This window comes from Choloepus didactylus, chromosome 4 (assembly GCF_015220235.1).
Source record: "Choloepus didactylus isolate mChoDid1 chromosome 4, mChoDid1.pri, whole genome shotgun sequence".
NCBI lineage: Eukaryota > Metazoa > Chordata > Mammalia > Pilosa > Megalonychidae > Choloepus > Choloepus didactylus.
In genome coordinates this window covers 144,958,862-144,985,365 of record NC_051310.1, presented here as the reverse complement: position 1 = coordinate 144,985,365, position 26,504 = coordinate 144,958,862, and the positions used below count along the sequence as shown (strand labels likewise).

The window sequence follows — 26,504 nt, the reverse complement described above, 5'->3', positions numbered from 1 at the left end:
TTCCAATCCTGGGCAACACTTTTAATGACTTAGAATGAACTGCTTTCTAATTATGCACTGAGGCAGACACTGTGATTTGGTATGGGTCTTTGCTAGCAAATGGAAACACAGAAGATATAAATGAGTAGGCTACCAGAAGGAATTGTTAGAGAGATTTCCTGAAGTCATCAACTTGCAAAGCAGAGACTTGCTCCTGTTTCATTGGATAATACAAACTTGGTCACACAAGCAGTCACTGTGGTGTCACCTTTAGGAGCATCCATTTTGTTCTTTTTATAGAATATGGGATACTTGTGATCTTGTCAGGTTTCCTAGCCTCCCCATCAAATTTTGGTAGGTCTTTGCTGCCATTAATTCTCTCCCCTGACTTTGAGCTGGATGGAGTCTTTTCTTTACTTGTGCTTCATTTCTAAATGTTGTCTGACATGATGCTTTAATCTAGGACATTTCAGATCCCCTTTGAATATAGCAGGTGTAGTGCTAGGAAAGAAGAGCTTGATAGCTATGAGTTCACATGGCTAAGCTGGAGTTATGGCCCCACACACTAGGAGTGGTACTATGGGTAAATTATTTCAATGTTTCACATTTCAGTTTCTTCCTTTGTAAAATGAGATAACTAACTCATAGTAAATTTGGAGAATTGAATGAGTTGATACATGTGAAGATTTTAGAATGGTGCCTGACACATGGTAAGCACTCAGTAAATATTAGCTATTATTTCTTTTCCTTTTTGGAAGTGGGAATTTTTTTCCAGGGAAGACTGAGTAACCCCACATTCCTGAATGCTGAACTGACCTAGTAGAAACATTAAGGCAATATATCTGAAACTTTAGAAATGTGTTTATACCTTTAATAATTTTTGCCATAGCCACATAGCACTACTTACACTAATAATATGCTATACTTGCTTAATATTTATCATTTAATTAAGTCATTTATTGAATTGTACTTTTAAAGGGAAATTTGTAGTTCTACCTTAAGTGGCATAAACTAGAATCTCTTGCCATAGGAAGTATTTATAAAAATAACACATAACTGTTAGAGAGAAAAAATGTGTAGCATGCTAGTAAACTCACTTCATATGCCCATGGCCAGTGTCAAGCAAACATCTCTGGGAAACACTGCCTTAGATGTTTTCAGCATTTTCTGAAGAACTATTGTGTTACATGGATTCTTAGTCTGAATTCCTTGAGAACAATTAAAAAAAAGAAAAAGCCTACTCACCCATAATGAGAAAAGCTCAAATTAAGTCAAATGCATTTTGCTGTAAACATCGGGCTTGGATTTTTAGTAGTTTTTACTTTCATTTGGTCATTAATTCATTCGGCAATTTATTGAGTGTCTGTTTTGTGCAGAGCAACTGTGGGGTGCTATCAGAGAAATATTTCTGCTTTTAAGTGGCTTGTCAAATATCTTGACACAGTTTCTTAGTCCTGCATGTGAACTATACATTGTCTAAAGGGGCAATATCACATAAACATATACAATATAGGTGTGACATTAAGAATTCATGGGAGGAGCAAGATGGTGGAGTGGTGAGGTGTACATTTTAGTTACTCTACAGGGCAGTAGGTAGAAAGCCAGGAACTGTGTGGACCGGACAACGGAGGGCAATTTGACTTTTGGTGTATTTCATACAACACTCATGAATGCGTGGAACAGCTGAGATCAGCAAAATCTGTAAGTTCTCACAGCCAGGGGACCCGTGCCCCTCCCTGCCAGGCTCAGTCCTGTGGGAGGAGGGGCCGTCGGTGCTCAGAACAAGGAGGGAGAACTGCAGTTGCGACTCTTATTGAAAACTCAGACTGTGATCCAAACTCCAAACATAGATAGACGGAGATCAGACAATGGAGAATCTGGGAGCAGTCAGCCCAGTGGAGAGGAAATAGGGCTAGCAAAAACAGCAAAAAAAAAAAAAAAAAAAAAAAACCCAAAAATAAAAACAGAGACTTTTTGGAGTTCTGGTGAACATAGAACGGAGAAGGGCAGGGCTCACAGAGTCAGGCTCATATGCAGATCCAGAGGGCCAGTTTCCTTGTCTGAAGAGCCAGATTCTCTGCTTTCTTGATTGTTCCTTAATGGCCCTAATCTCCTTGTCTCTTAGCATTTCAATAGCCCATTAGATCTGAAAGGAGGGCCCTTCTTTTTTTTTTTTTTTTTTTCTCTTTTTCTAAAACAATTACTCTAATAAGCCCATTACAGAAAGCCTCAAAGATTTGCAATTTGGGCCCAGACAAGAGCAGAGCTAAAAGAGCTCTGAGACACAAAACAATAAGTCCAGTGGCTGAGAAAATTTGCTGAACACCACAACTTCCCAAGAAACGGGGGGCATCCCCTTATAGCATCTTCCCAGTGGGCTGGGAACGCTCCTACCTGATGCCAGCACCACAGCTCAGAGCGGCCCTAAACAACCCAGTGTGACGGAAAGTGTTTGCAACAACACACAAACACACCACAATATCGGACATGGACAGTAGCCTTTCCCACACCCTCAGCTAATTGTTGGGAGTTGTGGGAAAAGGGGGAAATTAACACGCCCCATTCAGCCATCCTTTCAGCAGACTGGGAACGCCCCTACACAGCCCTGCAGTCCAGAACCTCCCCTGGGGGACAGCGCTCACCTGTGACGTAGCATAGTTGTCCCTCAGCAGAGGACCTGGGAGGGCATGGCTTGGAAGAGGGACCCACTTGCAAGTCCCAGGGACCATATGCCAATACCAAGGACTTGGGGGTCAATGGCAGAGACAAACTGTGGCAAGAGTGAACTGAAAGATTAGACTATTGCAACAGCTTTAAATCTCCAGGAACATCTGAGAGATTTGATTATTTAAGCTGCCCCCCCTACCTAACCGCTCAGACACACGCCCCATATGCAAGGTGGGCAATACCAGCTAACACGCAAGCTTGCTGCACAAATTGGACCCCACAAGACTCACACCCCCACTCACCACAAAGACAAAGTGGGGGAGAACTGGCTTTAGGGGAATAGGTGGCTCACAGATGCCGCCTACTAGTTGGTTAGAGAAAGTGTACTCCATGAAGCTGAAGATCTGGCAAATTAGAAATAAGGGTTTGAATCAGTCTACATATCCTAAAAGAACCCTATCAAGTTAAGCAAACGCCAAGAGGCCAAAAACAACAGAAAATTTTAAAGCATATGAAAAAACCAGATGATATGGGTAACCCAAGCCCAAACACCCAAATCAAAAGATCAGAGGAGACAGTACTTGGAGCAATTGATCAAAGAACTAAAGATGAACAATGAGAGCATGGCACAGAATATAGAGGACATGAAGAAGAGCATGGCACAGGATATAAAGGACATAAAGAAGACCCTAGAAGAGCATAAAGAAGAAATTGCTAGAGTAAATAAAAAAATAGAAGATCTTATGGAAATAAAAGAAACTGTTGGCCAAATTAAAAAGACTCTGGATACTCATAATACAAGATTAGAGGAAGTTGAATAGCAAATCAGTGACCTAGAGGATGACAGAATGGAAAATGAAAGAATGGGGAAAAAAATTAAAAAAATCGAAATGGACCACAGGGATGTGATAGATAAAATAAAACGTCCAAATATAAGACTCATTGGTGTTCCAGAAAGGGAAGAGAAGGGTAAAAGTCTAAGAAGAGTATTCAAAGAAATTGTTGGGGAAAACTTCCGAAACCTTCTAAACACCGTAAATACACAAAGCATAAGTGCCCAGCGAACTCCAAATAGAATAAATCCAAATAAACCCACTCTGAGACATATTATGATCAGACTGTCAAATACGGAAGAGAAGGAGCAAGTTCTGAAGGCAGCAAGAGAATAGCAATTCACCACATACAAAGGAAACAGCAGAAGACTAAGCAGTGACTACTCAGCAGCCACCATGGAGGCGAGAAGGCAGTGGCATGATATATTTAAAATTCTGAGAGAGAAAAATTGCCAAGCAAGAATTCTTTATCCAGAAAGCTCTCCTTCAAATTTGAGGGAGAACTTAAATTTTTCACAAACAAATGCTGAGAGAATTTGCTAACAAGAGACCTGCCCTACTTGAGATACTAAAGGAGCCCTACCAACAGAGAAACAAAGAAAGGAGAGAGAGATATGGAGAAAGGTTCAGTACTAAAGAGATTCAGTATGGGTACATTAAAGTACATTAAGAGAGAGAGGGAAAAAAATATATCTGACAAACATAAACCAAAGGATAGGATGGCTGATTCAAGAAATGCCTTCACAGTAATAATGTTGAATGTAAATGGATTAAACTCCCCAATCAAAGGATATAGATTGGCATTATGAATCAAAAAAAAAAAAATGAACCATCAGTATGTTGTGTACAAGAAACTTATCTTAGGTACAGGGACACAAAGAAATTGAAAGTGAAAGGATGGAAAAAAATATTTCATGCAAGCTACAGCCAAAAGAAAGCAGGAGTAGCAATATTAATCTCAGATAAAATAGACTTTAAATGCAAGGATGTTATGAGATACAAAGAAGGCCACTACATACTAATAAAAGGGGCAATTCAACAAGAAGAAATAACAATCATAAATGCTTATGCACCCAATCAAGGTGCCACAAAATACATGAGAGAAACACTGGCAAAACTAAAGGAAGCAATTGATGTTTCCACAATAATTGTGGGAGACTTCAACATATCACCCTCTCCTATAGATAGATCAGCCAGACAGAAGACCAATAAGGAAATTGAAAACCTAAACAATCTGATAAATGAATTGGATTTAACAGACATATATGGAACATTACATCCCAAATCACCAGGATACACATTCTTCTCTAGTGCTCACGGAACTTTCTCCAGAATAGATCATATGCTGGGACATAAAACAAGCCTCAATAAATTTAAAAAAAAATTGAAATTATTCAAAGTAGATTCTCTGACCACAGTGGAATACAATTAGAAGTCAATAACCATCAGAGACTTAGAAAATTCACAAATACCTGTAGGTTAAACAACACCCTACTAAACAATCAGTGGGTTAAAGAAGAAATAGCAAGAGAAACTGCTAAATATATAGAGACGAATGAAAATGAGAACACAACATACCAAAACCTATGGGATGCAGCAAAAGTGTTACTGAGGGGGAAATTTATAGCACTGAACGCATTCATTAAAAAGGAAGAAAGAGCTAAAAGCAAAGAACTAATGGAGCAACAGAAGGAGCTAGAAAATGAACAGCAAACCAATCCTAAAACAAGTAGAAGAAAAGAAATAACAAGAATTAAAGCAGAAATAAATGACATAAAGAACAAAAAAACAAAAGAGAGGATAAATGACACCAAAAGTTGGTTCTTTGAGAAGATCAATAAGATTGACAAGCCCCTAGCTAGACTGACAAAATCAAAAAGAGAGAAGACCCATATAAACAAAATAATGAATGAGAAAGGTGACACTATTGCAGATCCCAAAGAAATTTAAAAAATTATAAGAGGATATTATGAACAACTGTATCCCAACAAACTGGATAATGTAGAGGAAATGGACAATTTCTTGGAAACATACGAACAACCTAGACTGACCAGAGAAGAAATTGAAGACCTCAACCAACCAATCACAAGCAAAGAGATCCAATCAGTCATCAAAAAACTTCCCACAAATAAATGCCCAGGGCCAGATGGCTTCACAGGGGAATTCTACCAAACTTTCCAAAAAGAACTGACACCAATCTTACTTAAACTCTTTTAAAACATTGAAGAAAATGGAACACTACGTAACTCATTTTATGAAGCTAACATCAATCTAACAAAACCAGGCAAAGATGCTACAAAAAAGGAAAACTACAGGCCTATTTCCCTAATGAATATAGATGCAAAAATTCTCAACAAAATACTTGCAAATCGAATCCAAAGACACATTAAAAAAATCATACACCATGACCAAGTGGGGTTCATTCCAAGCATGCAAGGATGGTTCAACATAAAATCAATCAATATATTACAACACATTAACAATTCAAAAGAGAAAAATCAAATGATCATCTCAATAGATGCTGAAAAAGCATTTCACAAAACCCAACATCCCTTTTTGATAAAAACACTTCAAAAGGTAGGAATTGAAGGAAACTTCCTCAACATGATAAAGAGCATATATGAAAAACCCACAGCCAGCATAGTACTCAATGGTGAGAGACTGAAAGCCTTCCCTCTAAGATCAGGAACAAGACAAGGATGCCCGCTGTCACCACTGTTATTCAACATTGTGCTGGAAGTGCTCACCAGGGCAATCCAACAAGACAAAGAAATAAAAGGCATCCAAATTGGAAAGGAAGAAATAAAACGGTCATTGTTTGCAGATGATATGATCTCATATCTGGAAAACCCTGAGAAATCGACGATACAGCTACTAGAGCTAATAAATTTAGCAAAGTAGTGGGATACAAGATTAATGCACATAAGTCAGTAATGTTTCTATATGCTAGAAATGAACAAATTGAAGAGACACTCAAGAAAAAGATACCATTTTCAATAGCAACTAAAAAAATCAAGTACCTAGGAATCAACTTAACCGAAGGTGTAAAAGACCTATACAAAGAAAACTACATAACTCTACTAAAAGAAATAGAAGGCGACCTTAAAAGATGGAAAAAGATTCCATGTTCATGGATAGGGGGGCTAAATGTCATTAAGATGTCAATTCTACCCAAACTCATCTACAGATTCAATGCAATCCCAATCAAAATTCCAACAACCTACTTTGCAGACTTGGAAAAATTAGTTATCAAATTTATTTGGAAAGGGAAGATGCCTCGAACTGCTAAGAACACTCTAAAAAAGAAAAATGAAGTAGGAGGACTTACACTCCCTGACTTTGAAGCTTGTTATAAAGCCACAGTTGTCAAAGCAGCATGGTACTGGCACAAAGATAGACATATAGATCAATGGAATCGGATTGAGAATTCAGAGATAGACCCCCAGATCTCTGGCCGACTGATCTTTGATAAGGCCCCGAAGGCCACTGAACTGGGACATAACAGTCTTTTCAACAAATGGGGCTGGGAGAGTTGGATATCCATATCCAAAAGAATGAAGGAGGACCCCTACCTTACACCCTACACAAAAATTAACTCAAAGTTGATCAAAGATCTCAATATAAAAGACAGTACCATAAAACTCCAAGAAGATAATGTAGGGAAACATCTTCAAGACCTTGCATTAGGTGGCCACTTCCTAGACTTTACACCCAAAGTACAAGCAAGAAAAGAAAAAATAAATAAATGGGAGCTCCTCAAGCTTAGAAGTTTCTGTACCTCAAAGGAATTTGTGAAAAAGGTGAAGAGGCAGCCAACTCCATGGGAAAAAAATTTTGGAAACCATGTATCTGACAAAAGACTGATATCTTGCATATATAAAGAAATCCTACAAGTCAATGACAATAGTACAGACAGCCCAATTATAAAATGGGCAAAAGATATGAAAGGACAGTTCTCTGAAGAGGAAATACAAATGCCCAAGAAACACATGAAAAAATATTCAGCTTCACTAGCTATTAGAGAGAGATGCGAATTAAGACCACAATGAGATACCATCTCACACCAATTAGAATGGCTGCCATTACACAAACAGGAAACTACAAATGCTAGAGAGGATGTGGAGAAATTGGAACTCTTATTCGTTGTTGGTGGGACTGTGTAATGGTTCAGCCACTCTGGAAGTCAGTCTGGCAGTTCCTTAGAAAACTAGATATAGAGTTGCCCTTCGATCCAGTGATTGCACTTCTCAGTATATACCCGGAAGATCTGAAAGCAGTGACATGAACAGATATCTGCATGCCAACATTCATAGCAGCATTATTCACAATTGCCAAGAGATGGAAACAACCCAAATGTCCTTCAACAGATGAATGGATAAATAAAATGTGGTGTATACACAGGATGGACTACTGCACGACTGTGAGAAGGAACGATGTTATGAAACATATGACAACATAGATGAACCCTGAAGACATAATGCTGAGCGAAATAAGCCAGGCACAAAAAGAGAAATACTATATGCTATCCCTATTGTGAACATTGAAAAATGTAAAACAAATGGTTTATAATGTAGACTGTAGGGGAACTAGTGATAGAGAGCAATTAAGGAAGGGGGAATGATAACCCAATAAGAACAGATGAACTATCGTGGGTAAATTTAACATTCTGGAAATGCCCAGGAATGACTATGGTCTGTTAATTTCTGATGGGTATAGTAGGAACAAGTTCACAGAAATGTTGCTATGTTAGGTTTTCTTCTTGGGGTTAAATAGGAACATGTTGGAAGTAAAGTAGTTATCTTAGGTGAGTTGTCTTTTTCTTACTCCCTTGTTATGGTTTGTTTGAAATGTTTTTTTAATTGTATGTTTTTTTATAATTTTTGTTTTTTGATATAGTCGATTTTAAAAAAAAGTTAATAAAAAAAAAAAAAAACAATGAAAAAAGTATGCAGAGCTGCCTTGAGAAGCTTGTGGAGAATGCAGGGGTGTTGGGCTTCCCCAGCTCGATGGTTGCTGATGTGCTCACAGACATAGGGGACTGGTGGTTTGATGGACTGAGCCCTGTACCATGGGACTTGCCCTTGTCAAGTCTGTTGCTGCAAAGGAGAGGCGAGGCCTGCCTATAATTGTGCCTAAGAGCCTCCTCCCGAATGCCTCTTTGTTGCTCAGATATGGCCCTCTCTCTCTAGCTAAGCCAACTTGGCAGGTGAAATCACTGCCTTCCCCCCTACACGGGATCTGACACCCAGGGGAGTGAATCTCCCTGACAACGTGAAATATGACTCCCGGGGAGGAATCTAGACCTGACATTGTGGGATGGAGAACATCTTCTTGACCAAAAGGGGGAAGTAAAAGGAAATGAAATAAGCTTCAGTGGCAGAGACATTCCAAAAGGAGCCAAGAGGTCACTCTGGTGGGCACTCTTATGCACAGTATAGACAACCCTTTTTAGGTTCTAATGAATCGGAATAGCTAGCAGGAAGTACCTGAAGCTATCAAACTACAACCCAGAACCCATGAATCTTGAAGACAATTGTATAAAAATGTAGCTTATGAGGGGTGACAATGTATGTGGACCACACTCCCCTTTGTCTAGTTTATGTATGGATGAGTAGAAAAATGGGGGGAGGGGGAGGCACCCAGTTTTCTTTTTTATTTTAATTGTTCTTTTTCACTTTAGTATCTATTCTTATTATTTTTGTGTGTGTGGTAATGAAAATGTCAAAAATTAATTTTTGTGATGAACACACAACTATATAATGGTACTGTAAACAATTGAATGTATGCTTTTTTTTTGTATGACTGCATGGTTTGTGAATATATCTCAATAAAAATGAATTAAAGAAAAAAGAATTCATGGGAGAGCAGGGAAATTAAGGAAAAGTCTAAGAAGTCTCCTTAGAGGAGAAACAATGAAACAAAAGTTTATGAAATATTGATTTAGACAAATATAGGGCCATGTAAAGCTAAGCTTAAAAACTGAGACCTTCAGAACCAGCAGTAAACTTGTAAAGGTTATTTCTTATCTTTTTGAAGTAGCCACAGGATGAGCCTATTTATTCCTCCGTGTTAGAGACCCAGAGCCCCAGATATTTAAAGACAACATTGAGGAGAGATCACACCTTTTCTTCTATACTATGCTAAACATTGCTTTCTCTTTCAGTTTTTCTTTAATGTGACATGGCTATAAATCTGAGCATCGTAATCAATCTCCTGTGAACAAATGCAAAGTAATATTTAATCAAGTATCAAATGATTGGTAGACAGTATGAGTTCAGAGGGTGAGGAAAGCAAGTGGGTTGGAAAAATAAGAGAATTGGGTTTTGACATTGGGGCCATGGGAAAGGAAGAGAAAGAACAATCCAGGTTAGCGGGGAGGGGTTGAGTGGAGAGAGGAACTAAGTATGTTCCTGGTATTAACCTGGTATTTACTAAATATTTGTTGAATGTATATTTGTTGAATAAGGGCTGATAATATATAGTGGCTATAGAACTACAAGTTGCCTGAGACTGAGAGTTCTGATCATTATGGATGTTCATACTTTGAAAACGTCTTCCTCTTATCCTTACATAATACTTTTATATTTGATGACTCTTATTTCAAGAAGTTATTTCTTACATGATTATGTGCTAGTTAGACAGCAGAATTTAATTTGTCCCTACAGGTTTCTCTAATGTTAAAAGATGCTTCTTACTCACATTTCAAATGGGATCAAACTGCTTTAAAGATCACTCCTGTGCAGTGGGAATGCTAGTGGGCTGCCTGGAATTCTTGAGGAATAGTTCCAACTGCAAGAGCAAGTAGGCTGCTCTAAGCCTTGGCAAATTTGAAATTGTCCAGGAAAGGACACTGGTAAGCAAACCCTAGTGGAGCTGCAGGTTGGGACCTTCATGATACTGATGTCCAGAATTTGAAGAAAGGAGATTAAATTCTACTTGCAAATTGGGCTTTGATGTCTTGGACTTGGCCCTTGGAGCAGCCTCATGGAAAGGCAAAATGCCTGGTTAACTTCGGGAGAGTTGCCAGTAGCAGCTCCCTTCCCCGTCCAACGTTTTTCTGCAGGGGCTATTTTTCTTCAGTGGAGGGAGAAGTAGACTCTGATACACACCTCTGACTGCACATGAATTTTCTTTCCAAGGGCCCATCTTATCCTTATTCTTATCTCTGTCCTTCCCTTGCCTCATCCTTTCCTTTCTCCTCACTGCTGCTGTCCAATATAGTTTCAGACCATGCTGGTTCACCTAACATACTTAAACTTATTTCTGATCTTGGATTAGGGGTCCCAACTGTATATGGTCTTGTCTTTGTTTCAGTTCAAGTTTGACTTATCAAAAAGCACTCTTTGCACTGGGTAGAACTTCAGAAACATAAGCAGATGCCCGTGTTGTTCTTGGTCAGGCTCAAGAATCTATCTGCTCATTCTTTTTTAGTTCCTTCCAACAGTAGCTGGCCACTTACCTAAGTGGAGAAAGGGAAAAGTTATACAAATGAGTTGATGTCAGTGATTCTTGGGAAAGTCTCCTATGGTTGAATTTTTCCTCTGCTTGATTGCTGATGCTTGAAATGCCTTAATCCAAGGAAAAAAATCCTTCTGTAATTGTTGAAGATAAGGCATAAAATGCAAGCACCCCTGCCCTGGAATGGTAGTACATGAACCTATTGCATGCAAAAGTGTAAAGGACTTCTACCAAATTCTTTCCAGAGAGCAGTTTTGATAGTGGATTGTGTACTGAGTGCCATAAAAGCAGGAGAGGAGCAGAGTATAAGAAGGGAGAATCAGAAGAGTCTTGCATTGCCAAACTTTGCCTTCTGAACAGATTTGCTTCTGGTTGCCTGTCCAAAACTATGGCATTATGTATTTGATAAAAGCAGACCTCTGACTTCATACACACTTCATGAAGTCTTTCTTTTATTTATCTTCTCAATAATAGAAAATAATCTTCTGCTTATTGGTAATGCCTTACTGAGAGGCAAAAGACAGGCTACACTGATCTAACAGTTAGCCACATCAGCAGTATGACAACAGGAAGAGCCCATGTTTTAAACAGCATCTTCGGTGCTTTACATGTGTTACTTCTTTTTATCTTCACAACAGCCCTGCAAGTTAGACATCAATGTTATGCTGTTCTATAGGTGGAGAAACTATGGCTTAGAGATTAATTAACGTGTATGACATGGCTATTACATGGAAAGCCAGGCCTCAAACCAAGTCTGTCTGATTCTAGACTCTCTGCTACTGTTCCATGCTGTCTCTCTGAAAGTATTGCACTACATAGCTTTGAAAGTTCACCTTTCTTTTAAGAAGGCAATTTTTCCTTCTTTTGAGGAAGATGTAAATAAAAATTATGGTCTTATTATGTGGCTTCCAAGGCTAGGTTATAAAAGGCTATAAGCCTGGTACTCTTAGGATGCTCACTTTTGGAACCCAATCACCAATTCAAGGGCAAGACCAAGCTGATGTTGGAGGGACCCCCATGGAGAGGAACCAGGCCCGTCACCCACAGTTTGGGCTGAGGTCCCAGCAAGCACCAATTTGCCAGACATGTGAGTGAGTTATTAAAGTTAATCCTCCAGCACCCAGATGATCCACTCCAGTTAACACCACATAAAGAGCAAGCTGTCCCCACCAAATGCTGCCCAAACTACAGAATAATGAGCATGTTAAAAAAAATTGTTGTTTAAAAGCCTCTCCCCCCCAAAGAAAATAATAAAAGGGGGTGGTTATATTTGAGAATCCACTGAAACCTATTCTCAAACCCATAGAAACAAATTGTCTTATTTTCCAAGCTTGATGATTATCATAGTGCTTTGGCCTGCGACACGGCAATGGCCTTTGGAGGAGACAGGGTAGCAATTACTTTTGTAATCACCAGTGACCATCTTCCCCTTCCTGTTGCCCAACTTCATGTCATGCAGCCATGTCCGTAGAGGTGGTTTAGGAAGGTTCTACTATGCCCATTTCCACCCCCCACTCCGTACACACTTGCCCTGCCCTTTTAATTGGATGGTGTTCCAACTTATCCAACTTTTCTTTATTTATTTTTATAACTCTGACTCCAAAAAAAGTTTTTTGAAGAAAAAGTTTGCACTGAACTTTTCTTGTCAAAGGGTTGTTAAAAATTTCAGCAACATAGCAGAATGAATTTTCATTGATGGGTAGTATTTCCACTACTAAGACATCAAAATGCTAAACAAAATAAGCCAAAAATAAATTTCTTAAAAAATACATAGCCAAGTTCAAACAGAAGAAATTAAATATCTGTATACCAGAAATAAAGAGTGTATATCCTGAATGGTAAACAGAGGCTCACATTGTGGAAGAATAGGAATTGTTAACTCTAGATGTAGACATGAAGGACTGAGGCTGGGATTTTTAACTCCCCAGAGGAACAGATGTACACTCTGGAGCTGATTCTGCCCCCACATGTAGCCCAAACCATGAAAAAAGTTCTGGGAAAACTCCACTTGCCTGGAGAAAATGGCAAGGAAGCTTGCTTTTTGTACATGGCCTTGGATTGTGGAGGAGTGAGGGGAGGAATATGAGTTTAGGAAAGGGGAACTGGAAGCATAGGTCAGCACTGTTTGTGGGTTAGGTCCAAATTTACACTCTTGTTTATTGCAGGAAACTCAAGCAAAGAAATTAAAAGTATAACTGGTCTCTGCAGAAGTAAACAGGAAACTACTCTGTCATGGTTACTTCCACAATGAAGATCAAGTAATTCTTGCTGAAAATAACCTCACAGTAAAATAATAATAATAATATAATAATAATAAGCTTCATCATGGGGAAGATAGACAGGTAGAAAGGGAGGGAGGGAGGGAAGAACTGAAGATGAGAAAATGAAGAGACTATAAAATAAATCTATAATATAAAGTACATGAACTATAAAATAAATCTACAAAATAAAATATATCCTAAGTGATTGAATAAATAACATGAAAGACTATAGTGGGATAAATTAAAGAATGGAATAGCAAGGAAAAAAACATGTAGCTTTAAAAAAAACCAGAAAAGTTAGAAATGAAATGATAGTCACTGAAGATACAAGCTTATTAGATTATTAAGTATTAGATTAGACTGAAAGATTAGAAGAAAATTAGAGTAGAATAATTAGACTAGGACAAAAATTAGCAATCTCTTTAGATGGACTTAAGGAAAATACCTTGAGTATAATACAAAAGAAAAGAGGGGAAATATAAATAAGTGGTGGGAGATATAAGGAGTAGAATGAGACCCTCTAGCAGATGTCCAATTGAAGAGTTCCAGAAGGAGAAAATGGAGGCCAAAGATACAATGGCTCAGAATTTTCCAAACTGGTGAAAGGCATATACCCTTAGATTAATGGAATATAAAGTATCCCAAATAGTCTAAATAAAAAGAGCCACATCCAGGTACCCAGTGATGAGCAATTGACCATCAAGGAAATTTCTGAAAGCAACAAGAGACAAAAGACAAATTATTTATATAGGAATTACTGTTAGACTAACAGTAGAGTTCTCATCAATAACAGGAGATGCCAAGAGACAATGGAATCATTTCTTCAGAGTGTGAAATGAAATAATCCTTAATCTATAATTCTATACCCAGCTATATTATCATTCAGCAGTGAGAACTAACTAATTTTCAGACAAAGTAAAATTAAGAGATTTTACTACTCACTGCCCCAGCTGAAAGAAGTAATAAATGGAGTCCTTCAATAAGACCATTTAACTCAAAAGCAGAGAATGCAATTTCAGAAGCAATACTGAACAAGGAAATTGGCAAACATGTTGATAAATCTAATTAAACATTGATGTGTTTAAAGAAAAGGAGAGAGACTAACTGGGAAATTGTGTTTAAAAGCAAAGTGGTTGAACAAAACAATAGACTGGTGTGTGTGTGTGTGTGTGTGTGTGTGTGTGTGTGTGTGTGGTAGGGGCTGTTCCTGATATTTGTGTGCGTGCAGGAGAGCTGGTTCCTTATTGAAGTAAGTGCATTCTGAATTCCTTATAATTACTCATGATGACAAAAGAGATACTGAGGAAGATTAGGTATTGATTCAGTTAAAAAATTTCTTGAGAGGATGAATAAATAGAAGTAGAATAGATCTACTAGACATATTTAGAATTCTGTACCCCAAAATAGGAACTACATTTTTTTTCAAGACATAGAGAACATTTACAAAAAATAATCACAAGGGATAAAATGAAGTCAAACAAATACCAAATAATTAACATTCCGTTCTTTTACCACAATACAATCAAATTAGAAAGAGCAACATGCTAAATAACCTTTTAAATAACTTATAGAGTAAAAGTGAAATCATAATGGGATCTACATATATTTATAAATAAATGACAAAACTGTGGGGTGTAGCTAAAGCAGAATTTAGAGGAAAAATCATAGCCTCATAAGACGCATATATTAAATAAAAGATTGAAAGTGAATTTTATAAAAATAGTAAGTTAGAAGAATAATGGAGCAAACTCAAAGAAAGTAGAGAGAAGGAAATGATGTCCACAAAAGGATAAATTAAATGAAATAGAAAAGAAATAGTGCAGTACACAGTAGCAAAACCAAAATTTGGTTTCTTGAAATACCAATAACATAAAACAACCTCTAGCAAGAATGGTAAATAAAAAAAGAGAGTTTGTACAAATAAATAATATTGGACCAGCTAAAGTAAATTTAACTGCCGTTTCAGAAGTGATTTTGTAAAATTATAACTTGTTAAAATATTCTGTGCAGATGAATTTTTTAAAATAGTGAATGGTATATTTTCCTGAAAAATATAAATCATGAAATTTGACTTCAGAAGAAATAGAAAACCAGAGATTGTATCAATCAAAAGCATTGATTTGGCAGATACAAAAGCATGAAGCCAGATGATTTTACAGGCAAGGTTATCACGCCTGCAAAAAATAGACTATCCTAATCTTATACAAATGTACAGAGATTAAAGGGAGAAAAACTTTTGTGAAGGTAGAATGAACTTGATACCAAACTTACACAAGGAGAGGAGGAAAAATGAAAACTGTAAGCCTGTTTTACTTACTATACCTGTTAAAGCCTAACTAAAGTGTTAACAAGCAATCCCACGATGGATGTCACCAAATAGGATTGTAGTGATTGTTTAACATTAGAAAATATTTAAGGGAAAGCACACTAACACATCGTAGGAGAATAAATGTATGATCTTTTCAATAGATGAAAAGAATGTTGTTAGATAAAATTCAGCACCCATTCATGATAAAAGTTTAGCAAACTGGGAATGGAAACAAATATAATTAACTTTATATGAGATATTCAGTAAAATTCTAGAGCAAGCATCACATTGGAAAAAAATTTAGAAGCATCCTTTAAAAGCTAGGAATAAAACAAGAATTCCCACTATAATGTTCTGGCCAACCTTATCCTGGAGGCCTCAGCCAAAACAATAAGACAGAAAACAAAACAAAACAAAAAGAGTAAAGTCTAGATAGGAAAAAAAGTTCCTTTTATTTGCAGACAGAGACTCCAAAATTCTTAGAACCATACAAGAGTTTATTAAATTTGCTGGATATGTGATTGTCTTAGTTTGCCAGATCTGCTACGAGAAATTCCACATAAAGGATTGGCTTAAACAACAAAAGTTTATTGGTTCACGGTTTTAGAGTCCAGAAGTCCCAAATCAAGACATTGGCAAGGCCATGCTTTCTCTGAGATCCTGTAGCATTCTGATGATGGCTTGCTGCAGTCCGTGGGGTTCCTTCACTTGCATCTCTGCCTCCGTCGTGTGGCAGTGTCCTTGGTCTCCTCCTGTGGATTTCTCTGACTTCTGGCTTCCCCATCTTCTGGCTTCTCTGCTGCATCCAAACTTCCTTTCTTTATAAGGCCTCCAGTAATAGAGATGAAGGCCTACCTGATTTACTTTGGCCACACTTAAACAGGATCTTAGAAGATCCTATTCACAAGTGAGTCCACAACTTAACTGATAATCCTCTTCAAAGGGGTCTGTTTACAAATGGGTTCACATCCACAGAAATGCGGATTAAGATTAAGAACATGTCTTTTGTTGGGGTAGATGAGTCAACCCAACACAGTGATCAACATATAAAAATTAATAGTGTTCCTATTCACTAACAACAGCTAACTAGCAAAATGGCCTAAAACAGACACCATTCACAATAACAACAAAAATCATAAGGTAGCTTGGAATAAATCTAACAAAGTGTAAAATGTTTTTAGAAGAAAAGTATAAGCTTTATTAAAGGCTGTAAAAGAAAGCATGACTGAAAAGAAAAATATGCCGTGTTCAATATCATATAAATGTTCTCCTCAAATTAATCTTTGAATTTGACTAAGTTCTAATGAAAATCACAACAATATTTTTCATGGAACACAAGCTGATCTTAAAACAAAAAAGGAGGAGTAAAGGGCCAAGAATTGTCAAGATAATTAAAGAAGGATAGGAATTTATTCTACCAGTATCATACATGCAGGGATAGACAAACAGACCAGGAGAATAGGCCAGAGTCCAGAAACAGACCACATGTATATAAGCACAGGGCACATGGGGAGAAATGGACTACTCAGTAGGTGGTGCTTGGACAATTAATTATCCATATATTAAAAAAAAAAAAGATAAAATTAGATCCCTGCCTCACAACCTACACAAAAATAAATTCCAGGGGGATTAAAGGTTTTAAATATGAAAAGCAAAACTTTTAGGATAAAATGTGAGCAAATAAGAGACTTGAGTCAGAAAAGATATAAAAAAAACTTCGACAACCCTTCCTCCATAAGGTCCTCATAAAAGATTGATGAATTTGAGTACAATAAAATTAAAATCTTATATACGCACACATATCACCATTTACCTAAACAAATGTAAAGGTAAAACCACAGCCATGAATAACCTATTTGCTGTGCAAATAACTGACATTATTAGTACCTAGACTTAGGAGAAAAAGTCCACAATGACCCATGCAACTTACCCTGGCCACCACTGAGCAAAAGAAATAGGCAGTCAATTTGTGGAAGAAGAAATTGAATGACAAAAAAAAACATGAAAATATGCTCATTCTTAGGAAAAATGTAATCAGAGAAGTGCATATTAATACTACGATGAGATACCATTTCATAGCCACCAATTGATAAAAATTAAAAATATAATACCACATGTTGACATGGGTATGGAAAAATGTTAACTCTCATATGCTTCAAGTTGGAATTTAAATTATTTAATTTGGAGTACAATTTGGGAATAGCTATTACAGTTGAAGATGCATATAACCTACAACTTGAAATTGCACTTCTGAAGATCTGCTGTAGAAGAGCTCTTGAGTAAGACCCCAAGAAGACATGCATACAGATGTTCATTGCAACACTGTTAGAGCAAAACAGCGGAAACTATACATAAATGTAGTATCCAAGAGAAAGGATAATGTGGTACATCCATGAAAAATAATACTGTATATCAATTTACTTAACTAGATTTATATATTTCACAATGAATACAACTAGAAAAATAAATTTTGATTGAAAAAAGTTGATATAAAAGGATATATATAGTATAAATTTTGCAAACTTTAAAATACAGAATAATGTATTATTTGTAGTTGTATACACATGTAGTAATAGCAAGAGCTTGGGTGAGATTAAGAGATCTCGTCTTAAGGATAATGGTTACCTCTATTTTTTTTTTTTTTAATGGTAGCTAAATGTTAACATTTATTAAATCAGGTGTTGGGTGTATGGATACTTACATTAGGCTTCTGACTTCTTTGTGTAAAAAATATTGCACAATAAAAAGATCATAATTTTACTTAAGCCTCATTCCTTAGTCTGAGCACTGCTTATTGCCCATCTTCTGTAGCATGCTTTAACAGCTAACAGCTTTGTCTGCTTCTTGATTATTTAGCCCGTGACTTATGCATTCTTGCTTTGTACTTGTTTGGTAGAAATGTGAAGTCCCAGCCACTGAGGCAGTGTCAGGGTAAACTGTGAAACAGTCACCAGGATGAATGCCTCTAATGAAGGTCGGGCACCTGTTGCCTATGTGCAGTCAGACATGCAGGATGCAGACTGGCCAGTTAGTTGCTGGACAGTGAGAGGCATTGGCTTCCTTGAGGCCTCTTATCCCCAGGCATCCCAAGATTGTCCTATCGCCTTTACATACCTGGTTAGTGCTATTGTTCATCTCTTTATAATGGCAGTTCCTGAGCTTCAGAATATGTGTGAAAAAGTAAGTTTGCATTCTTTGGGTTGATTTGTGACACGGACATTACTTCCTCCTTTTCTTGGAGGACAAGCAGTCCTGGGCTGCAGCGGAGGCTTGGCATTAGGTTAGTTCTTTCTCTCCCTCTCCAAAAAATGGCAGGTTGTCTGAAGAGAAAAGACATTTCACTAGGTTTATTATGAATGTGAACTCAATATATACTATTTATTGTTCAATTTAAAATGACTGACTTCCTCTCACGAGCTTCCTTTAATTTGAATGGTATTCTACTCAGTATGTTCAAGCTATATTTTAAAAATTTATTGGCTATAATTCCTAATACTGATAAGCACACTATTCTAAAATTATACTGTGAGGAAAAGTGTGTTGTCATCGGTTTCTTTTTTCTTTAATATTTCTGTTTTTCCCTCATAAAATAAATGACTTATTCTTATGTCTAAGAGTATTGCTCCTTTTCTTTTTCAAAAAGAGCCTTTGTTTTATGATTTTAGCAGTTAGTTCTATATAGCTTGGTATGAGGTTGGTAATTTTCCATAAGGATAGCATTTTTGGCCTCTGCTTTCTGGCAATTTATATATGAATCATCTTTTCCTCACTTCGGTATGAGAGTTAGTGGTGTAAAGCCTTAGCAGTGGCCAGGTATATATGGAGAAGGCACCGTTGTTTCTTTGACACCTTGATGGCATCGCTGGTTACATCCAAAACTTGTGGCATTACCATCTGATGACTGAGTGGCAGATGAAGGAAAGTGCCCTCAGAGAAGGTAACCCAAAATTTTGAGGACTGCTTTTGGTCTCTTCCAACTGGCCAGGCCTTACAATTAAGTTGGGAAAACTAATTGATTTTAGCAGCCACATGATTTTCTATTTAATACCACAGCTGCAACAATCTATCCTTTTACAATAAGACAATTTGCTGCTTTATATTCCCAATGTTTGTACCATTATCCATGTTAGTTTTTCAGAAATAATTGGGCCCAATTTAAGTTTCTAAGAAGCAAATGCCTGAGCCTGATTTACTTCTTACCATTACTTAAACTTTAACCAAATGCATTGTAGCTATTTTCTCTAGAGACAAGAACCCTTTCAGGTAGTCAGATTAGATAACATCACTTTCTACAGATGAAGACATTGAATTTGAGAGGCTACATGGCTTGGCCAGGTTGCAGAGTTATTTGTAGAGATAGCGCTGGCTAGTATTCCTCTGTGATGTTCTTTTCACAATTCCATCTAGCCTCTTCAGTTGCAGTACAAACACATATTTGTAAATGGCTAGTAAGTACATAAAGATTCCTTTAAGCCCACAGTTATACAACTGAGAATAGGCAATAATTAAAATAATTTTACTTCATTCTTTCATTGTGGATTCAGTGCTATGCTTGAGTGAGTGAAAATGAATTTCCTTATTTGTTTCCACAGTATTTACTACCATTTATCATATCTGTCAGTGTTCTTACGGTATTGAACTTGACAAAAAAAATAATAATCTAAAAAAAAATTCCAAACTTCACCTCAGAACCTGAATAATGCAGCTTTTTGGTTTATGTTCATTCTCTTAACTAGGTAATCATCCAATATGTGTTTCGGTTTGTGTTGTATAGACCAGACCTGAAGCCATTTTGCTAATATTTGATTCTGCTGTATGACCTGAAAGAATTGATTCCTAGGCAACACTAGATTTAGCTTCAGGGCATACTTTGCCCAGAGCAGTCTCAAGACTTGCTTTCCTCCCAAGCATTAAGAAGAGTTCTGGCCACCTTGGCTGCCACCTACCCACAGTAAACAGCCAGGACAGGATTTTCCACATTTACTTTTGAAAGGATGTTATCTGGTAGAGCATGTTTCATTAGATGCCTCCCTTAGTGCCCTGTTCCCTGGGGTAAGGTCAGCTTCATTTGCAAGTGCATGTCATGAGGCATGTTTTGGGAGAAAAATTCATGTGTATTTTTTTCTTATCTAAAATTTCTTCAATTATCAGTCAGTTTTACCTAGTTTCCTCACTTCTGAAATGGGATACCATTTTATGGCAGTGAAAAGAATTCTTTTGGAAAGGTTTAGAATACAAAGGTGCCTTCTTGGCTGAAAGTTATTTTTATTGACATCATTGAAGTTTTTAGTCTAACCTGCCTTCAGTAAGCTCTCCATGTACATATGCTTGGTTATAAAATACCCACCTGCAAGAGGTAAATAGTTTCTTCTTTAATTGTCTTTGTTGTTGTTGTTGTTGTTGTTTTCCAAGTGGGCGTTTCCAAAGCTAATTTTTCTGCAAAAAGACATATGCTTTAGTTCTGTACTTGTTAATTTACCTTGGAAAAATTAGGTCATCATCAAATCTGGCAATTTGGCTTATTAAGTTGGCAAAATGGTCTAATTAAAAGCTTCCCTTAGGAAAAAAAAAGGAAAAAATGATTAGTATCAGTAATGTTTTCATTTTCATGGTTTGTGTGTATATAGGTATATGTCACTTCTCATGTTGCACTAAAAGTATGTTGACTGTCTGCTAACAGTTCATCTCTTTTCTTCTGCAGCTTCCAAGTCTGTTATAAACAGTATGCTACGGGACCCTTCTCAGATTCCAGATGGAGTTCTAGCAAATCAGGTCTATCAGGTATTAATCACAGCTGTCTATTTTCAGTGGCAATGCTGTTATCTGCCTAGCAGAGTAAAGGATTTTAAACCTCATTTAATTACTGTCATCATAAACTATCACTGAGGTCAGGGTGCACCATAAATGGCAATGCAATATTTGCGAGAAGAGCATTTCACTTTTTAATAGCTTGCTTTTATAGTGAATAAAAAGCATGCAATTTTTGTTTTCTGTGATTAAATCTGAATAGCCTTTTGATGCCCCCCCCCCTCCATTTCTGAAGAAAAATAATTACTGCTTTTAGGATACTGTTTAACTGTAATGGTTTTTTTAGTCTGCCTGTCCCAGACCCCTTCTCTTATTTGTCTGCAGTGCATTGTGAACGACTGCTGTTATGGACCACTGGTGGACTGCATCAAACAGTATCCTTTCCCATAAAATTTTAGGTGCACAATTGACGAGCTTAGACTCAGTGGAGGAGATGTGTCTAGCTTTAACCTGACATAAAGTTCTGCTTCACAAAACACATTTCATACTCTTCTATTTTATATTCAATCAACTGGAGGGTCACTGCAGATCATTCTTTTCTAGAGCTTAAGAAAAATCAGATGGGCCATGGGAAGATGTCAGTTCAGCAGTTGCACATTCACATGCTTATTTCAGACTGCTTGGTTTTCAGTGAGTTTAAAGGTACAGAGTCATTAGGCAGGTAACATACTGACTTGGATTGTGTTTAACCATTCCAGTGAACATTTTTTTTTTTTATCCTTCTCAAATGAAACTTTATTGAGATGAACTTTTTTTAATATAATAAAAGTCCATTTCAAATGAACCAAATTCAGTTGAATTTTCTAGAATAAATTTTAAGCCTGAAGACAAAGATGATGATGTGATTAAAATGCTGCCAGAGACCATCACATTTTAAAGGGCATAGATTCTTATTGCTTAAATACTGGTTGAAATCTGAGCTGTTATTTGGATCCCTAAAAAAACATCTTTAGAGAACCAAGCTAATTTTTCCCCACTGGAATGAATTTTTTTTTTTTTAAACAAAATGTGCTAATATTTATTCAATAGATTACAGTGGTTATAAGTAGTTAACTAGATCTATACATAGCAACAAAGACAGAGCCCCAAAATATAAGTGAAAATAAAGAATACAAGGACTGAATTTAAGGCTGTGAAAACAGATGTCCAGTTGTTCTTCATTAAAGACATTGAGATTATTAGAGTTAATGCTTACTTCTTAAAATAGGATTGGAGTGAACAATAGCTACCTTATTAAGTAGTACATTATTAATCAATAAATGCAGTAGCGTTGTGGCTATGGTAAGGATTTTCATAATCCTTGGCTAAAAATTGCTATTTAAATAGCTAATGGTCATTTTTACGAAGATTATTAAGACCTGATCCCATAATTCTCAAATTTCTCAATAATATAAACATGTTCTTCTTGTTATGTGTTTCGTTATCATAGAAACTGTCATTGGTGGTGACTCAGTGATCGCTAGTCAGGGAGCCTTTTGTTGGAATCCCTTAGTAGTTGTGGGTATGAGTGTGCACACATGAGTGTTTATATTCCACCTTGTTTCACAAATGCGGTAAAATTTTTATAAAGAAAATCTCTCATTTTCTCTCATAAATAGTTAACCTTTGAAAAATAGTCTTTTAACAAAACCCAATTGTAAGAATATTTGGTACCCAAGATACAGCCCTTTATATATTTATTCTCCAAATCTGTTCCCCCAAACTAGCTTACATTTAAAAAAAAAAAACAGAATTGTCATAAGCTCTCCTTTTTATTAAACCAAAGTGAAACTATACTTCTGTTTTCAGTATAAAATTAATGACAGCGTTAGAAATTGTAGGAGTGCCAACGTCACACTGCTGCAGTGATCAAGTTTAGCACGTTTGTCTAACAACTAACACCATCTCAGAGTATCTGGGGTTGAATTACATGTTAATTTTAAAGCACATAAAATAGTTAAAAATCAATTTAAAGTTAAGGTTTTAAAAGCATAATGTCTTTTGAAGGATTGCATATTGATTTTAAATATAACTATCTAATTATATATGCATGAACTAAAGTATGAAGTCAACTGCTTTGTAAATGCCAGGAGGCTATTTTTCAGTAATAGTTGAGATGCTTACGGGAAACTAAATTGCTGTATTGCTGGCGAAGAAAATGGCTTGTGAGGTTATTTACAAGTTTTGCTCCATGGTCACTGCTATACATCAATAGTAGGTATTATTATAGACAAAGTCTAAGTGTTTCTGCTTATGCCGCATTATAAATTCTGTTTGGAGTATTTTCCTAACATTTTTGCCATCATTCACTTTTTTTTTTTTTTCTGTATTATTGCCAGTAGAATTTAATGTAGTCCATGATTTCAGTTGACAAAGATAATGATATATAGCTATAAATTATATTCACTGACGAGATTATAATTTTTACAGTTCCATGTTGCCTATTGGCAGTAAAATTACTGTTTTTGTAAGCTTTATCTTATACGTATTTATAACAAGTAAAGCATAATTAAGAAATACATGTTTCCAAAACTTCAAATTGGAGATTGCTTTTACCATGCAAAATAAAATGAGCTGAGAAGTTTATAGATAAGCTGATTTTATCTTTGTATTGAAATAATAGCAGTTTCATATAATGATAATATACTTGTATAGATGTTTCCTAGATTGATCAACAGGCTACAACAGATCATGAGATTTTTATAAATTACTTTATTTCACACTGAATAAAAATTATTGTCTTTCCATGTGTGTGAAAATGCTATTTATATGTCATTCTGATAATCTGGTAATGTTTAAATTGCTTATGCTCAGTAAATTACATCATTTGATAAGAAAGAAAGCACACGTTTAGTAAATAGAATAGGTGCAAAACCTTTTTGTTACATTGTGAAAGTGTTACAAATGTTAAAGACATTTGTTTAAGTAGAATAAAGTCTAAATTGGTCATTTACTAATAGGACACCACAAAAAGCAAAGTAGCAAAGAGTATGTAAGTTATCATTGCACATTTTCTTTTGGTTTCTACTACATTTTTTCCTATATAGCCATGCCCACCAACACCTTTCCTGCTACAAAACATCTTTACTGATACAAAAGGTGCAAGAAACTGGCCACCTCAACTTTCAAAGTGTGATTCCAGGACAAAGCTATTAGACAAAGACTTAAAAAGAGAAGCAAGGAAAGATAATGATGCAGGAAGTTTAAAATGCTGTGGGTTTCATTTCTGTACCATCAGTAACCTCAGTTTCATGATTCAACATTTTAGATGTAAATAATTTACAGCAATAAAAGTGAGGGCACATTTATGTGGAATAGAAGTAAATAATTTAGGTCTAAAATGTGGGATGCCCCTAGTAATGAGAGACCATTGAGAGTTATTCATCAAATGTTTTCAATGGACTCTGCAAATGTGTAAAATCTTGTGACTTAAAAATTTGTTTCCTTTGTGTGTGTGTGTGTTTTTTTTTTGTTCTTCAATTAGAAATTGAGTAAGAACAGGCATGCCCATTGAAGGAAAGGGGGGGAAAACTGGAGGAAAAAGGCAGAAAGGATGACTTAAGGCTTCTTTCAACGGTGGACATGAGTGTGGCCACATCTCTTGAATTACACATCTCTTGAATTACACAATTTAAACAATATTGTTTGTGTTATTAAAGGGCAGGATGATACCCTCGGAATATTTTACAAATATGTATGTTTTATTTGATTTAAGTTGAACTCTTGCTGTACATTATTAGAATCAGTCTCTGGTAAGCTAAGGATGAGTAGGACCAGATTGACGTTATCAGTGAAACAGAGAGTTAAAATAATTATTCAGATTATTATTACCAAATACTTTTGACAGAATTAAAGTACAAGAATAGGATAATTCTCTTTTTCAAACTTTGTGCAATCTCATCCCTTTGGAAAATAGACCAGAATTCAGAGTCTCACTCCTGATTTCATCATTTCCTAGCCATGGGACCTTCAGCAAGTTCTTCACCCTCCCTGAACCTTATTTCCCTTAACTGTGAAAACAGGACTAATAGTAGTACCTACTTAAGTGATTGTGAGGATTAAATAAGATGAGACCTGAAAGTGTTCAGTGCAAAGGCTTAGTACATGGAATTTAATAACTATTATTTATAATCAATTGCTACGTAATTAATTTTAATGCTTTTCAAGGAGCTGTATGGAGGTCATAAACGGCTTTGCAGATGTCTCTGCTCTGCTGCATTATTAATTGTATGACCTTGTGGCTTCTTAAACTTCTCTAAGCCTCAGTTTCCTCATCTGTAAAATAAAGATAATTGTGAGAATGAGATAACATGCAGAAAGAGCTTTACATAGTGCTTGCCACATAGTAAGCACTTAATAAATTCTTATGTGTAACTGTGTATCTGTTTATATGCATATATATATGTACACATGTAAGAAAAAGACTCATGAAACAGCCTGTGTACTTACACCCCAACCCACAGTCCTTTTCTAAGATGTCTTTACGTCAGATTATATGTAATTCTCAACAACCTCTGTTGTTTGGCCTCCCATGTCACAGAAGATTGCAAATAATATACCAGAAGCGAAGCAGAGATGCTGCTAAAGGCTGGCTCTGTAACAGGTATGAATTCACAGCCCAGAGATTAGAAACAATTTATAGAACTCTGTATGATTGGAAACTCTTTTAGGGCAAAGCCTGGTTGGTATTCTTCACTGGACTTATTAAGTGCTTAATTAATGTTTGCTAAATGTAATTTTGGGATATTTAGCATAACATAAAGATTCTTTAAAAATGACTGCCCTCTTTTCAAAGGAAGTTAAAGGACTCCTCCATTTACAAATCTTGGTTTATTAATATACATATGCACATTACAGAAACTTCCATTGAATCATTTAAATGAGGCGATGTGTGTCAGCCCTCAGAGATCTTGGCTAAAAGTGAAAATGGTTGCCATAATTGCCTGTATTCTCCATTTCATCACAAAGTATAGACCTGCTGTTAGCATTTTCCTGATGGTGTAATTCTACCTGTGTTACCCTCCTTAACTGAAACTTTCCAGTGCCATTGGTCATGAGCATGAAGTCTTGCTGAGAGACTTACTTCTAGAGAAAAATCTGTCCTTCCTAGGTAAGTTTTGTTCACATCTTCTCTAGCATCTAATATCTCCATGTGTATTTAAATATATTAAAAAAAAAATCTTCCACTGGCAGTTTTTATGTACTAACGGA

General features: G+C 36.4%; 1 protein-coding gene across 3 annotated transcripts in view; it reads left to right on the top strand.

The window, feature by feature from the left end:
- Positions 1-26,504, top strand: part of CDIN1 (CDAN1 interacting nuclease 1) — a 255,451-nt gene that overhangs the window by 104,272 nt on the left and 124,675 nt on the right. For all 3 annotated transcript variants that reach the window (XM_037834355.1, XM_037834356.1, XM_037834357.1), the window contains 3 exons: positions 21,208-21,287; positions 21,639-21,688; positions 26,336-26,403. In XM_037834355.1, coding sequence (XP_037690283.1) covers positions 21,208-21,287; positions 21,639-21,688; positions 26,336-26,403 — 198 coding nt within the window. The remainder of the gene's footprint in view (positions 1-21,207; positions 21,288-21,638; positions 21,689-26,335; positions 26,404-26,504) is intronic.